General features: G+C 38.4%; 1 protein-coding gene across 1 annotated transcript; it reads right to left on the bottom strand.

Annotated features, from left to right (window-relative positions):
- Positions 1–10040: 10040 nt before the first annotated feature.
- Positions 10041–10868, bottom strand: LOC139141675 (neuropeptide S receptor-like). Its single transcript, XM_070711260.1, has one exon. It carries the CDS (start codon positions 10866–10868, stop codon positions 10041–10043), a length of 828 nt encoding a protein of 275 aa, XP_070567361.1.
- Positions 10869–15449: the final 4581 nt, after the last annotated feature.

Genomic DNA, 15449 nt, shown 5'->3' with positions numbered 1-15449 from the left:
AAAATCTGCCATGAATAAGATGACGGGAAGGAAATGGCTGACGGGGCAGTCGGACGGTGACCATGGCAAATATTTCGAAGGTTACAATACCACAGGAGACGATGTACTTTTGTAGTTTCGTGTGGAAACCGACGATGCCTGCTCCAAAAAAGCAAAATTAAATTGTAAAAACAAGTGCTGGTAGAGATTTATTTGTCGTGTACGTGTGTGTGTGTGTAAAGGCGTTGTGTCATTGGCGCTGGGAGTCTTGCGTATAGTACTACGCGGTTCTCTCAATACGGCAAAGTTTTGTATTAAAGTCTTATTTTATGTGTTCATAGAGTTACCAGGCTTTCCAATCTTTGTGGTTAGTCTCCTATCCAAGCTCTGTATGATAACAAGAGTCCTACAAAAAAATTTAAGACTTCATCTGTTCGTTTTGATAACCTTTCCTTAACTCGGATACGGTAATCGAACTGAAAGAATAACAAAAATCTTGAACTTCCTAAACGCGCGTAGAATCGCTCTTCTTTCATCGATGTGGTCGTCTGCTTCTGGTGTAACCATGCTAACATCCCAACAACGTGACTGTGCGCCAACGTTACTCCACGTATTGACAGAGGTAACGCATAGAAAATGACTTTTTCCCGTGGAGGATTAACTTAAACAAAGCCACACCTCTTTAGCACTCACTTAAATGCCGCAGGGAAAAGTGTGAAAGAACATTGCGTGAATTGGTGCAACATGATTAGTTTTTCTACGACTGTTGTAGTTTCTGATATTCATGAACAATTTTCAATAAATGTAAGTTTCAATGGGAAAAGAGAAATATATCTTGTTTGGCACATTTGCACAGTTAGCATTTGCAGTCAAGCGGCCAAGATGACAGCTTCAATATTGTCAGGTACTTCTAGTAGTTCGCATCTCGAAAATGAAAGACTTAACCTTTTGCTCAAACCTCCTTTAAACAAATTTTCAACCATTGCATATGGACCCGACCGTTCAAAAACCGTGTCACCGTACGATTGAAGGTACTTACGATCGGTAATATTTGACTGAAAATGTGTAGGGGCTTGGCATATGAGTACTTTAATATGACATATTAAAGAACTTGTCATAATCCATATAGCTTTTGACGTTTTATCGTATCTTAAAACTGATTTTAATCCATAAAAGGGTTTTTACTTTGGTTCACAGACGTAGACTTTGGCTTTCGTTATAATTAACATAAAGTAGGTATTAAACACTCTTACTTAATTGTACTTGGCCTTGGTGTGACAAACAGATCTTCAGCGTAAAAATCTACTCTGTGTTGAGTAAAGCCCTACCGATACGATGACATTTTGCATAAGTTGACATTAAAAAGCCTATGATATACAAACATGTTTTTCTCATTTTATCATCAGTAATGAAGCCACGGAAAAACCTTGAAAGGGAAGACACTAGTCGACCAATTGTTCCGATTAAGTTTTCAGGTATGACAGCGTTATCTTATGAAAATTGTGTTGGCGGATCTTCCCTTTATTGCAGCCTACAGTGATATAAACGACTGAATATGGTGGAAGAAGTGAAAATGGAAACGAACCATCAGGAGAACCTCACGTTTATGTATGTATGTATGTAAGTATACGTACATACGTAGGTAGGTATGTATGAAAGTATGTTTTTCTGTATTACATTGATTCTTGTTCGTCTGCCTGCCTGGTCATAAATCCTCACTGATGGCATTTATCGCTCATCGGAGTGTATTTACAAGAAGACCTCAGAAGTATGACTGAGCTATTGGTCTCGTGATCGGAAAATGCATGGTGCAATGGCGACCTGAACATGACTGTTACGTGCTTTTGTGCCAAGGATAGATCTAGAGGTGCTGTTAATTGGCTTTCCTTTACCTAGGAGAAATGGGTGCCTTCATTCTCTAACTGGGCTTCTCCTAATAGATATAATGACTGATACAAAGATCCCATAGTTTGGTTTTGTCAACACAAACATCAAAGTCAATACAGATCACATAAAATTAGTGTTTCTTCCATTCCTTATTTTACTTTTTGGTCACACAAGAATAAAAACGTCGTGTTCTCCTGAAAATCCATGACAGCACAAAAGCTGCACATGACGCACAACAGGTGTGAAACAAAGAGGCTGTCAACAAACACAAATATCAATGATATTCAGTCTAGAAGCACTTGTGATAAATATCTGAATCTTCGACGTCAAACAAGAAGAGAAATCTGCACATGTATGCACTAACTGGAACACGATACACGAATCATTAACAAAAAAACTATTCGAAATATTGTTGATTCTTCTCGTTAAATATATATGGAAATAATAATATTAAAATATGCATAAGATATAATATTTTGACACAATGATATAAATATGACATAAATATTTATCTACCTATATTGAAGAAACCTTCAAACTTACAGAGACTATGAAAATCTTTAGGCTTTATCGATAATATCGAAGGTAGACAAAAGTGAAAATCAGATAAAAAGTTGTGAATAGCCAGTGTAAACTTAAGAATCTCTTGAGACGGCAATAGTCTTATCTAAGTGTTTAAGCTACATGCGAAACAAGCGTGTGTCGCTCTATTACTGTTTTTCGATATATTATTACAACCTAACTGAGCAATCACTGTGTCAGCAAGTTACTTAACAAAGCCAGGGTATTGTCTATCCAACAAATGAAAACAATCGGTAACTTAATATTGTAAACGCCTTCTTCACAAAAGACAAACAAGTATCTTTCCGCGGAGCCCGAGTGGTAGGGTGAAATAAGAAGTGATCGTATGTCGAGTGATCACTGTGTGAGAACGATATATATATATATATATATATATATATATATATATATATATATATATATATATATATATATATATATATATATATATATATATATATATATATATATATATATATATATATATATATCTGATTAAAAGGTAATGCTATAGGATGTATTTTTCATTACGAATTGTGGAAAGATGGTTATGCTACATTCACAAATACTGGTGAGAGAGGGGGGCTGGAATTCAGGGGACTTGAATATTCTGTGGGTAGTAAAAGGGACTTGAAAGTTTTGCTTTGTAAAGTACTTACTAAAGTATTTTAGTTCCCTATTACTTCTTACATTTTCAGATTCCATAATTTGGTACGTAATTCAACGAAAAATCAGTCAAAATTTTGAGTCATGCAAAATCTAGAATTTTCATGACTTTTAATTCAGAAAAATGTAAAAATATATATGAATAATATCGCATTTTCATAAGAAACACAAGCAGGCTTTTTTCAGCTTTTCTCTGCAATGTATCAAAAATAGATTTTTGCTGTCTCCCTATATAGCATAAGACAGGACACACTTCAGTTTGTCAACAAAGCCTGTATATGTGAACACCATTGGTGATAATTGAATAGCGTCCAGACTGAAAGTTATTTGTCATTATATCATACCAGTATATTGATGGTGCAAATACAGCGATCTGATTGGTCGACTCGAGACGCGAAAAGAACCGTGGTATATAGGCGATATACCACGGCTTGCATACGCGCGTGCTCTCAACTTGAGCAAAAATCCGTTTATGACGTTGCACGCCAGAATTTCAATATACTGTTATGATATAATAGCAATAAATCACACCCAGCGACGGTATACCACTCGATTTTGACCAGTTCACTTCATATATGCACTCGTACTCGCTATCGCTCGTGCATATGTCGTGAACTGGTCAAAATCTCGTGGTATACCATCGCTGGGTGTGCTTTATTGCTTAAATAATATAAATGCAAACTACACATACACAGGCTGTGTTGGTTAGCTGAATACCGGACAGTTCAATATGCTGTAGGGAGTAGAACAAGAACGCAGTTGTGTAAACTGAACAAAATATCGTCAAAATTATCAAAATTAATACAGCTACTGCCCTGCTACTGCCAACGAGCAGTGTCACTGTCACTGCATACCGGCAGTGACCGTGACAGAGACAGCTCTGACTCTAATGTAGTTGAAGAAGAGTTTGGGTGACATGATATGACGCTCATGACAGTGTAACATACTTGTACTAAAAATCAGATCCGAGAGCAACACATAGAAGACCAGGAGATTTGACTGTTATCAATAGACAATGGCCTAAAGGAACAATGGATGTATCACTATTCAAATGGAAATGCGACTATATGATAATTTGAAGGGGGACTTGCAAAAATTATGATCTTATCAAAAATTTTTGAGGGTATTAAGGGGGAATTTGAAAAAAATAAGATTTCAATCGCGATTCCTCCAGCCCCTACCCCCATCCAATGTTTGTGATTGCATTCCGTTAAAGTGAAGCCTAAGCGTGGTTTCACCAAAATACTGTTTTTTTCAGCGTCGGCAAGTTATATAATCTTGTTTCTGATAGATTAAAATGACGTTGTAAGTTGTAGTTTTCTGAGCGATCTACTCTTCATAAATCTAACTTTATTCGTTAACTATTTGATTGTATGTTTGTGCGTAAATGCCTTTTATCTTCTTATGACTCTACAGATTGTACAGGTTTTTATGGTCTATGCGTATCTAGATACTCTGCTACACATAGACCTCTATTACTTATCGCTTATTGTAGAGTTGATGTTACAGAAAATGGCCTGATTGGACGTACGTCACGACTTTTTAATGATCTGATTGATAAGGTTTGCGATGTCGATGTTTTTGAAGAATCTCATTCAACTTTTAAAAGACATGTTAATTTGTTTTTGTCATTGTTTGATTTTTAGAGTACTTTTCTATTTGTTTAAATTTTTAGTGTATTTTATCCATTTTTATTTTCTTGTCTGTAAGTGGCTGCCTGATGGCGCTGTTGATGAGCAAATAAAATAAAAAAATAAAATGAACTTTTTAAGTTGATGTAGCCCAACAGATCCCTCAAGGTTGTTGTGCGCCGATAGGCTATGATTGGCAGGATGGGGATTGCCTTGGCACACTATGACTTTTACATGGAAGTTTGATTTGGCGAGTGTTTCAGGGTTTGGGTGCCATGGAGCGAAAGTTGTAATAAATAAGCGTTTTTTGTGTTCTTTTGGGGTTGTATTGGAGTTACTAATTGGATTCTAGGGATGGATTAAACCGATGGATTTGATTGGAAACTAATGAATGGGATAACACCGATGTCCCATGTAGGTGTAGCGTTCTGAAAGCCGTTGACCTCTCCATTGCTATTGTATTATTTCAACTTGTGTGTCTCAGTGGTCTCATCTAGATATTCTGGTCACCTGAGCTCTCGTACAATCAGAATGGCACATGATAGCATAATATAATTAATAATTCTCAATTTACACAAAATTACCTATTTATTCCACAAGCTTCAAAATGAGCCCCCACAAGTGGTAGGCCAAAAGAATATTGTCAAAAATTGAGAGTCCGAATATCTGTCCAAGAGACAAATTCTACCTTAACGTACTGAGTATGTAACTGGAATTGTTCTAAATGAACAAATGTGCCACAATCGCTCTTCCTATAAAGCTAAAATGTTCATCTCTACGCGCAAAGGTCCGACCGTCGAAAAGCCCTTCCGCCGTACTATCGATGGCACTTAAAATCTGTAAGGATTAAAATTTGTAAGGACTTTTAAGGTATGTGAGTATATTAATATGACATATCATAGTTGTCATAATCCATATAACTTTTGGCCTTTTTTCATTGTCTCAAAATTGACCATAATCAATAAGAAGGATTTTTACATGCGTTCCCAGACGTAGACTTTAGCTTACTTGACGTGGAAGAAACATTAAACAACTTCACTTTAGCGACAGTCGCTGTTATTTTGTCCTCGTCTATTTTAAAACAAAAACACAATTACAAAATTGTGTTGGGTATTGGCGGATAGAGGGCGCGCTCATTTAATCGCCTGTAACGTCAGAAAATCATAAACTAATGTTGATGGGTGTTTTGGGCTGATAGATAGTAAAGTTCCCGCTTCATAAGGGGTGGTCAGAATTTGTCATATGTTGTGGAAGTATGTATCAGGAGCCACAGAGAAACATAGTGGCAACACTTGCATGCCTTTTGTTCCATGGTCGTCTCGGTAGACTATTGGCTTTTTATATTAAAATGAGCTTCAAAGGTGTTAAACTTTTTGGAGGCTTTGTTTGTATTGTGGTTGATAATTACACGAGATTATGCGAAAAATACGACGAGGTGGCATCGTACTGCCAGTCGCGTAGCAACCATAGTTACTTTGTGAGCTCTCAGGCCAGAAACACTGCTTCACGCCGATCAAAACATAACACGCCAGCAGTTTCATAAACATGTCCTTCCTTGACGCACGTGTAAAAGAGGGTATGACTGACCGTAAACCATTGAGTAAAACCAGACAGTATCGATAAAAGACTTTCAAATTTGGTTCAAACACACTCATTATATATTCATAAAAATATGAGAGGAATTTTTAAAACAGTAAAACTCGGCACCATTTTACAAGTGGTATAGCCACAAACTGATGACGTCAAAATCGCCGTACACAAAACACAGACGCCCCGTAATTGCGGCACTGACTAACTAATAAGGTTAAAATAATATAAATTTGCACTTTCTTCAAATCACAGTCACAATCTCCGACTGCTTAGTTTTTGTATCGGGTGAAGTACAGTGGGGGCCAGGAATTGGGGTTAGCTGACCAAATTGTCGGAACGGAGCGAGCGAAGCGAGCGGAGTTCCGACAATTTGGTCAGCTAACCCCAATTTCTGGCTCCCACTGTGCTTCACCCGACACAAAATCAAGCAAATGAAGACCATCAAGGACTTTTTAGGGTTAGGGTTAGTTAGTTCATGTGATCGCGGCAATAATTCCGTCTCATTCCGGGTACAATATGTCCCCTCTCACGTTTTATTCATCAAATTTTGTTGTCATGTACAAACTGACCCAATATGGAACGGTGTTTGACCCCCTCCGACACTCATCTGATCAACCTAAACAAAAGAAATTAATATCAATGCTCATCATATTATCTAAGCTCGGCGAGTAATATCACAAATTGCGGAGTCGACGACAACTTTCGAACAAATGGCATTCTTTACATAGACAATCCAAAGGTAGAAAAACAAAGTAAACCCCAAGAAACCAAATTATTATCGTAATCATCACTACGGAGATGTGGTATGTTCTGTACAACTTCTATTTGGAAATTTGTACAATTTCTATTTGAAAAAGGTCAATATAAAGAGGACGATTGAGTAATTGTTTTCAAACTAATGGTATTAGTTTGAGCAATGACACGTCCACAGTCACTGGCTAAAGTCAACGCTCAGGCAAAGCAATCAGTCAGAATGACCTCGAGGGGCGGTAGCAGTTGAGTGAGTGGTCACGAAAACACGGCAGCAAGCGTCCTTGTTGATGCATTAGAGCATTAGAGGCACCCTACCAGGAAATTGCTTTAGGGAAAAATCTTCACGCTATTCCAGTGATATTGCTATAGGATTGGACCTTGCAAGCGGCGATATGACTTTACTTACTCCGCAGCGATCAAAACCTCTCGGTTATATACATCCTCAACGTCGGCTATATGGAAATCCGGGGCGAACTGAGAGAGAGAGAGAGAGAGAGAGAGAGAGAGAGAGGGGGGAGGGAGGGAGGGGAGGCAGACAGACAGACAGACAGACAGACACTAAGAGAGCTCTCAAATGGGTAATAGTCATAAGCTATCTCATACAGGGGTTCTATTATCTGAGAACAATTGGTGAAAGAAGGAGCCTGGATACCTGAAAGTTCCATGAACATTTGTTTTGTTTTTAAAGCCCAAGAGAGCCAACTTTTAACATTTTTTTCATATTTTGGATTAAAATTACATCCTCAATATGTGAAAGTAGACCATAATCAATACTGAATCGCTGGATTCGTATGCCCAGCCCGCCTCACAAACGTGTACGATTCATAGTAAAAGGAGTGAAAAAAGAAAAGCTAACACATTTAAGAAATTACTCTTATTATTAATTTCATTCCCTGAATTTCACATCCATTGGTCAGAATGGGAGCAATCAAATGATCAAAAAGATCTAAAGCAACTTTCACAGAAAAATTCCCATTTTGTAGCTTACATCGTAATTGAAAATTTGCTTTAAATTTGCGATTGAGAGTTATAACAAAACCAAGATAACAGCTGATCCCGGTCTCACTGCAAAGTCGTCCCCGTGCTCAACCGAGTGATTCTGTTGTTTACTTGTTTTTTATAATAAATTCATGATACATGTATCTGACTTTAACAATTGCACAATTTACTTGGGACTGTGATTTTGGCTGTAGTCTAGAGACGATCGGAGGGAGCTTAGCGTGCCGCCAAGGCCGCCACTTCGCATGGACAATTCCCGGTACATGCACACAGCTCGATGAGAGAGTCGTTCGTATAAACTGGATGGAGTGATCAATACATAAACTTTTAACCATAAATTGTTCTGGAAATTTATCATCAATGGTTCTGACCAACGGGTTTTACACTTCCGCGTGGCTTTATGCGTAGGGCCGGCTACTAGTCCTGCAGGCTGCACAAGTGAAGCGGGGCGGAGATTGGCGTGGGGCCTGCAGTAAACGTTGACAGCGTCCATTGCAGAATGCCCGTGTCTTCGCCTTTCGCGTTTGGAAGGAAATTTACCGCTGTTTTCAGAATGCCTTTATACCAATATAATAGCTCAAAAATTGATGCATCAAATGCCAAGAGTCTGTAAATTTCTTATCGGTAGCTCTATGGTTGTTTCTAAATTTTCGCTGAGATATCAGCCGTGCGTATACTGGTTCTGGGCGTACACTCCTGTTTCGGGAGTCGTCATTATTTACGGCCTGGGATCGGAGGAATTACATTAGAAACTCCAAAATTTTGAGTCACACCCCAGCCAACCATATGAATTTGAGTAGCCCCCCTCTCTAACTCAGAAATTTTGGCTTACCCCCGCCCCGTTCCGAAAGTTAAATATCAAAACATGTGTTTGTAAACTTTACAAAAATACAGCAATAGTAAAGATCTTTCTAATCCCGGTTTACCGGGTTAGATTATCGTCAGTTGACTCATGACGGTCGAAAAAGCTGAAACCAATTAACTGAAATTAAAAGTCATAACAAAATGTAGATATAAAAGCTAACCAAATAACCAGTATCCAACCATATACATATAGTATTGTTTAATTTGGATATGGTCAAAGTCAATACAGATCACATAAAATATGTGTTTTTCCAGTATTTTATTTTTCTGTCGCACAAGAATGAAAACTTAATGCTCTCCTGAAAAATCCATGACAGCACAAAAGTTGCACATGATACACAACAGGTGTGAAACAAAGCATCTGTCAACAAACACAAATATCAATGATATTCAATCTAGAAGCACTTGTAATAAATATTTGAATTTTCAACGTCAAACAAGAAGAGAAATCTGCACTGTCTACACAAAAGCGGGACTCAATACGCGTAGCATTAACAAAACATTCGCAAAAATTTTGGTCTTTCGTCTTTGAATATATCTCAAAATAATAATATGAATATTATATAATATTTTGACATTATAATATAATATAACATAGATAGTTATCGACTTATATTGAAGAAAACTTTAAACTGACAGCGAATATGAGAATTTTAGGCTTTAAACATCGAAAGCGAACATTAGTGAAAAATCGAGAAAAGTTGGTGAATAGCTTGTGTAAACTTAAGAATATCTAGAGAAGACAGTTGTCCCTCAAACTCTCCAAGCATTTTAGTTACATGCGAAGCAAGTGTATGTCCCTCTATTATTGTTTTCAATATATTGTTACAACAACTTTCATAACGTCGATTCTACAAGTAAACTGTTCATGTCAGAATTCGAACCTCGCATGTAGATAGTTAAACACGTTCATTTGGACTTATGTCAGTTATGAACAGATGAAAATCTCCCGTCATTTAATTACACAGACAAACTCGTCTGTAAAAATTCATAAAACGTCCGACCTTCCAAATTTCCAGCGACTTCGATATCGAATAACAGAAGAGTAGAACAACTGAAAGAAAATTTACCTAATACGCGATTTGACTCGGATTATGTCCGTAATTGATATCAATCGACGTCCAATGCCTGGTTGTCTACACCTGTCAGTTTAGCAGGCACCAACTCTCCAACGATATTATCTACGACAGATGATGATATGGTGGCCATGATTGATGACTCATGGATATTTTGCTCAGCAGGTCTAGAATCCTTGCCAGAAGAACTTACTTGTGTACGCTGTGTAGAGGTCGATTTAGCGCCGGCGCCTGTCTTCTTCTCTTGCCCAGAACAGCATAAGTGTTGCCGGAACTTGCTGGACATCAGACAGTAAATGATGGGGTTGATCATGCTGCCGCAGTATGAGGATGTATACACCAAACGGGAATAATACAGATTGTGCGGTAAAGCCCGTATGCCGTGGAGGTACGCAAACACACCAATCGGTAGATAGGTGATGATATAAGCAGTGACAAGCAAGAAACAGATGCGGATTGTTGCCAGGTCTCGTTTATTTACCGTTGAACAGTTTTGCACCAATAACTTGGCCGTCTTCCTTTGCCTGTACTTCAAACTGAACACATAGCCGTAAGAAACGCTTACCATCAACAGAATGTTGAATACCATAGCAAAACCCAGCTTGTTAATGATGTGTACTTTTGGACCTGGGTCTTCATCGATTTGGCATAAACGATGCGGGCTCAAAAAGGCTCGTGACACGGCGTAACCAGTACCGACGACAAAAGCTGTGCCGATGGAGGTTATAATGACACGCTTCATTGTACCAGAGGAGAACTTACCACTGACGCCCATCGCACGAGTTACGCTGAGCATTCCAAGACTCACGCCAGATACCGTCAGTGAGAGGAACCAGGTGAAGACGTACGTTCTACACATCATCCTGGTCCTATCGATCAAGAAAATGTTGGTGTCGAACACCAAATGGTGTATGTTGCTGTACATCACCATTGGCATTACAACTGCACAAGTCAACAAATCAACGATGGCGATCGATACCAACTGGAAATTTGCAGGCGTTCGTAGTTTTTTGACGGCGATGACTATCCAACACACGGCTACGTTACCAGTTGAGCCAATTACAATAACTGGAACACCTACGATAATACTGAGCAAAAGGGCGGTCAATTCACCTTTTGTTCGATGTACCAAGATCACTGTCTCGTTCCAAGAATGTGACAGATTCATGATTTTGGTGCTGTTGCTTTTCCTCGTCTCGATGGAATACGCACGCCTGTACGCTAGAAGAGACAATGTTGTGTACACGTGTGTCTCAGAAGTATCGTTCCTTCTTTGTGGCCTGAAATTGAGAAATATAGCGGTTAGGTAACATTTGCGCAAGATTACATCCTTGGTGGGGCAAATCACTCGCCTTAGGAATGGGAAATTAGTGCACGCCAACGTTAACTGTGATTGGATGCATCGCTGACCAATCACTGTGTTAGCATATCCTTCGCAAAACTTGGATGTTGCGTAACTAGCCGATCAAAAATCGGTGTCATAATGTTAAATACGGCTTCCTTACAAATAACAAACTGATAATAATAATATGTTTACAAAATAAAATGCTTTGACAAATGCTGTCATCCTATAAGAATGAAATAAAGACTGAAATTCGCCTGCTTTTGTAATAGCCATGTATGAATGCATACATTATTTTCTGCCTACAGCAACTCGCGATACCACATTATGGCGAGAAATCTATACTTTTTTACAGCAACGCGTTTGTATGTTTCGATGGATGCGAATGATTTGTGCAACTACCGTACTACACTGTCGCTAGGTTACAAAGCGTACAATCGAAGACCGTGACAGTCTCAATGGCTATTGGATAAACTTTTCGAACAATCTGATTAAGACCCTCTCAACGTCATGAGAAGTTGTCAAACACAAAGTGTGGCAGTCAACAAAATCGTACTGAAATCTGAAGGGGATTACGAGAAGGTCATTGCTTGAATGTCGACATTTTGTCCTGCGCTTGCCACGTTTAGCTGAAGACCTAAAACTCATGATATCATCATTATCAACACACTTAGGAAATTTCCAGCTATTCTAAGCATTACTTCTGTCGATTGGACTAAACAATTGCAAACTTATAATAAAGTGTAAAGAGTTTTTTAAAACAGAGGAAAATGCATACGTCATAGAACAGTTTCTAGTCCAGGTCGCCTTTTACTGGTCTACAACTTTCGGCGAGGTCACTCTCTAGCGTGTCAAAGTGTCAATCGGAAATTAACACCACGTCATTTTAAGGAGGAAACGCCAAGGAAATTACTTTGCCTAGGGATGAATATGTTGAAGGAAGTAGCTCTTTTGCTTCAAATGATGTGCCCGGCGGGAACAGAGTGAACGTATGACTAATTGAAGAAATATGCGCTTGATGAGAGTCATGATCAACATGTCTTAATCATCATATATTGAATCGGTAATGTCTGATACCTGTGACCATGGTACTTTCTCAGTAATTAAGTACGTTTTAAGCCAGGTTATTGTCGATATTACGAATATTGCATGGTATTGGCGATGAAAAGACGTTTTATTGACTTTTGACAGGCGTTTAAGCCAGAGCAACTTTCGAAATTATAATTATCTATAATTGTTGAAGTTTCTTATTTCTTCCATAATTTGAATAGATGAAAGTTTTCAATGAAACGATTTTAAAAATTATTTGCTTCTTATAAAGTTCATTTGGCATACTTGCATCGTTAGTCCCAGAATAACGACTTGAGATTTGCCTGGCATCAGTACTCATGGTTTTAACTGTAATATGCACATGTGTCAAAATTCATCTTCCTGTAAAGTAAAACATTTCAATCTTTAGGACCCCGATACATATATTGGTGGCCGAAATCGTGTGGCAAAACGACCCGACCGCTAAATGACGTATGGCGCAAGGGCGCTAAAACTCTTTTATTTTTACAAAAAGTGTGTGGGGTAGTGCGAGTCTTTAATTTTGAGTACTTTAAAGGGAATCAGTCGTGCCTTCCTTTGTTTACAAACAATGTATTTTATTCATGATATCTAATGCATCAAGTCAACAAAGTTGCAACATTTAAATTCAAAGTTGCAACATTTAAATTCTACGACAAAGTTGCAACATTTAAATTTTACGATATCGTTATCAACAAACATGTTTTAACTTTCATCAACCGCCAACGTACCCTTGATAGAGTGTTTACATCGCTCGTAGGGGTAGGTGGCAACCTTTGAGCAGAGTTCCAACGACTGCCTCCCTTTAAATATGGCATACCGAAAAAGTTGCCATATTCCGCGTAACCTCTGGCCTTTCCATATTCTAGGATAGACGGCGCTCTTATTTAATCACTTGTTATGCCAGAAAATCACAATACTAAAGGTAGTGGGCCCAGTATGTATCTTACACAATATTACTGCATGATTAAAGTACGTAAGTAATTATATACATTTAGCACCTTTTAGATGTGATACTGTCTAATTTCTTCGGCTGTTCGGTATCGGTCGATACAGTCAATGAAGTTGAAGTCACATCCTCTAGTGGATTAATACCTAATGACGTCATTTCTTTAACACTCATAATTTCTAACTCCAAATTCAGTCAAAACGAAACCGCTTTCGATATCAGATCGGAAGGGCGTATGACCCCTTCCGACATTCATGTTAACCTGAAAAACAAAATCATCAGTGGCAATACTTACCATATTTCTACATGAAAACTGTCTTCAAGAGCAATTGCAAATCGCAGTCTACAACTTTCGATTTTTTTGCAATGTGAAGCAAGTCATGGTGTAGGATAATAAGATGCGCCATATCAGGACTTCGCTTTGAAGTTAAAACCTGAACAGTGGAGCGGAAGTGTGTATAAAATCGGTATGTTTTCTAATTACTTTCCGCAAAGAATGTTAAAACACGAATTATTAACCTTGCACTCACAAAGCATTGTGTACAATATCCAATGGCAGTGTTGACAAATGAATACAGTAACATTCGAAATTACGAACATACAGCCACTATTAAGCATTTTGACACGAGTTGGGGAGTGGGAGTAGAAAGCAAGTTTCACAAATAGAACTAAAACAATGAAAAGGCGACAAAGTCTTGAACCGACAGCTCGGATTCTTTGAAGAGAGATGTTTTGCAATTGAAGTTCTCATAATGTCACAAATACAGCTTAAACTAATTACAAAATAGACTACATGTAAAAATATCACAGCAGAATGAATGTGTACCGCGGTTTCCGCCAACTGACACCGGACACGGGATACAGGCATAAAGCATGGGAGCTCTACCACGTTGACAGATAAATAATACTTCAATATTTGGAGTTATCCCTCTCTCATTTATACACTATATTTGTAAAGTGTCCAAAGCCGTGAGAGCAGTCTCTATCTGGTCTCATACTTGGCAACTTTTCATGCTGATGCCCGTCGATTTAGAATATGCGGGTTAGTCTTTTCCCCGAAATTTGCTCGAAAAAGAAATTGGACCAAAAAATGTGTTCGCATGACAGAAACTAGCACTATATCTGAAGGAACACAAATAGGCACTGTACAGCTCTGAACAGTAACCTTATCATCGTTGTCAGAATTATCGCTATGCGTAAATATTTCCATGTTTCTCATTTTCTTGTCGGAGGCAGGATTTTGCAAGCCCTTGACAATAAATAAAATATAAACAAAAAGAAATGAACTATATTAACAAAACGCATCTTGTTTGTGATATACCTGGAATGATGAACAAGCCTACACTGTTAAGCGTGCAATGTATTATTTGCACACAGGATGTGCTTCTATGTATTTCTAGATTGAATTCTCGATGATGTAGTTGTTCGGCAAATTAACGTAAGGAGGGTTTTTTTCTTAACATTCTTATTAAAGAGTGACATTATAAAGCCAAATGCTATCGATTTCTCATTTAATCCACAGAGATGAAGCAACGGGCAAGCCATGAGAGGAAGGACATTTGTCGACAATTTTCTCCAAAATTCAGATGTGAAGGCGTTAGGAAATCAAAATGGTGTAGGCTGTTCTTTGGCCTACGGCAATGTGGACGGGAAGCTGTCCCTGCGGCGCTATGAACGACCTCATGAGACGGAAGCAGGGGAAATTGAAATGCAGCACCACAATAACCTCTCTCATTTACGTTATTCTGCAGCGTCAACAGAAAAAAAGCAGTGACTACTCTTCAGATATCGTTCTCCTCCGGCTTGATAATGTTGATTGTGCGGTGCCTGTATGGTTCAGGATTTCCCCCTCCTATTGAAGGCTCGTGGTCCATCTATCTATCTATCCATCTATCTAGAAAATGTGTATAGCGCCAAATGTCCAACGTTAAACGATGCTGGCGCTTCGAGTTACAATGAAAATGCTTTCTGGAAGATGTAAGTTTTTAAGCGCCTTTTGAAAATGTTGACATTAGGAGAAGTTTTTATGTCCAGGGGCAAAGAGTTCCAAGGGACAGGAGCTGCTGCAGAGAGGGAGCGGCGAC

The sequence above is a fragment of the Ptychodera flava genome, chromosome 10 (genome assembly GCF_041260155.1).
Source record: "Ptychodera flava strain L36383 chromosome 10, AS_Pfla_20210202, whole genome shotgun sequence".
NCBI lineage: Eukaryota > Metazoa > Hemichordata > Enteropneusta > Ptychoderidae > Ptychodera > Ptychodera flava.
The sequence above is the reverse complement of the archived record's forward strand: the minus strand, read 5'-3'. Positions and strand labels throughout refer to the sequence as shown.

Bases quoted from the DNA above. Each gene is read 5' to 3' on its own strand.
- LOC139141675 (XM_070711260.1), bottom strand. From the start codon at position 10,868: ATGATGTGTAGAACGTACGTCTTCACCTGGTTCCTCTCACTGACGGTA.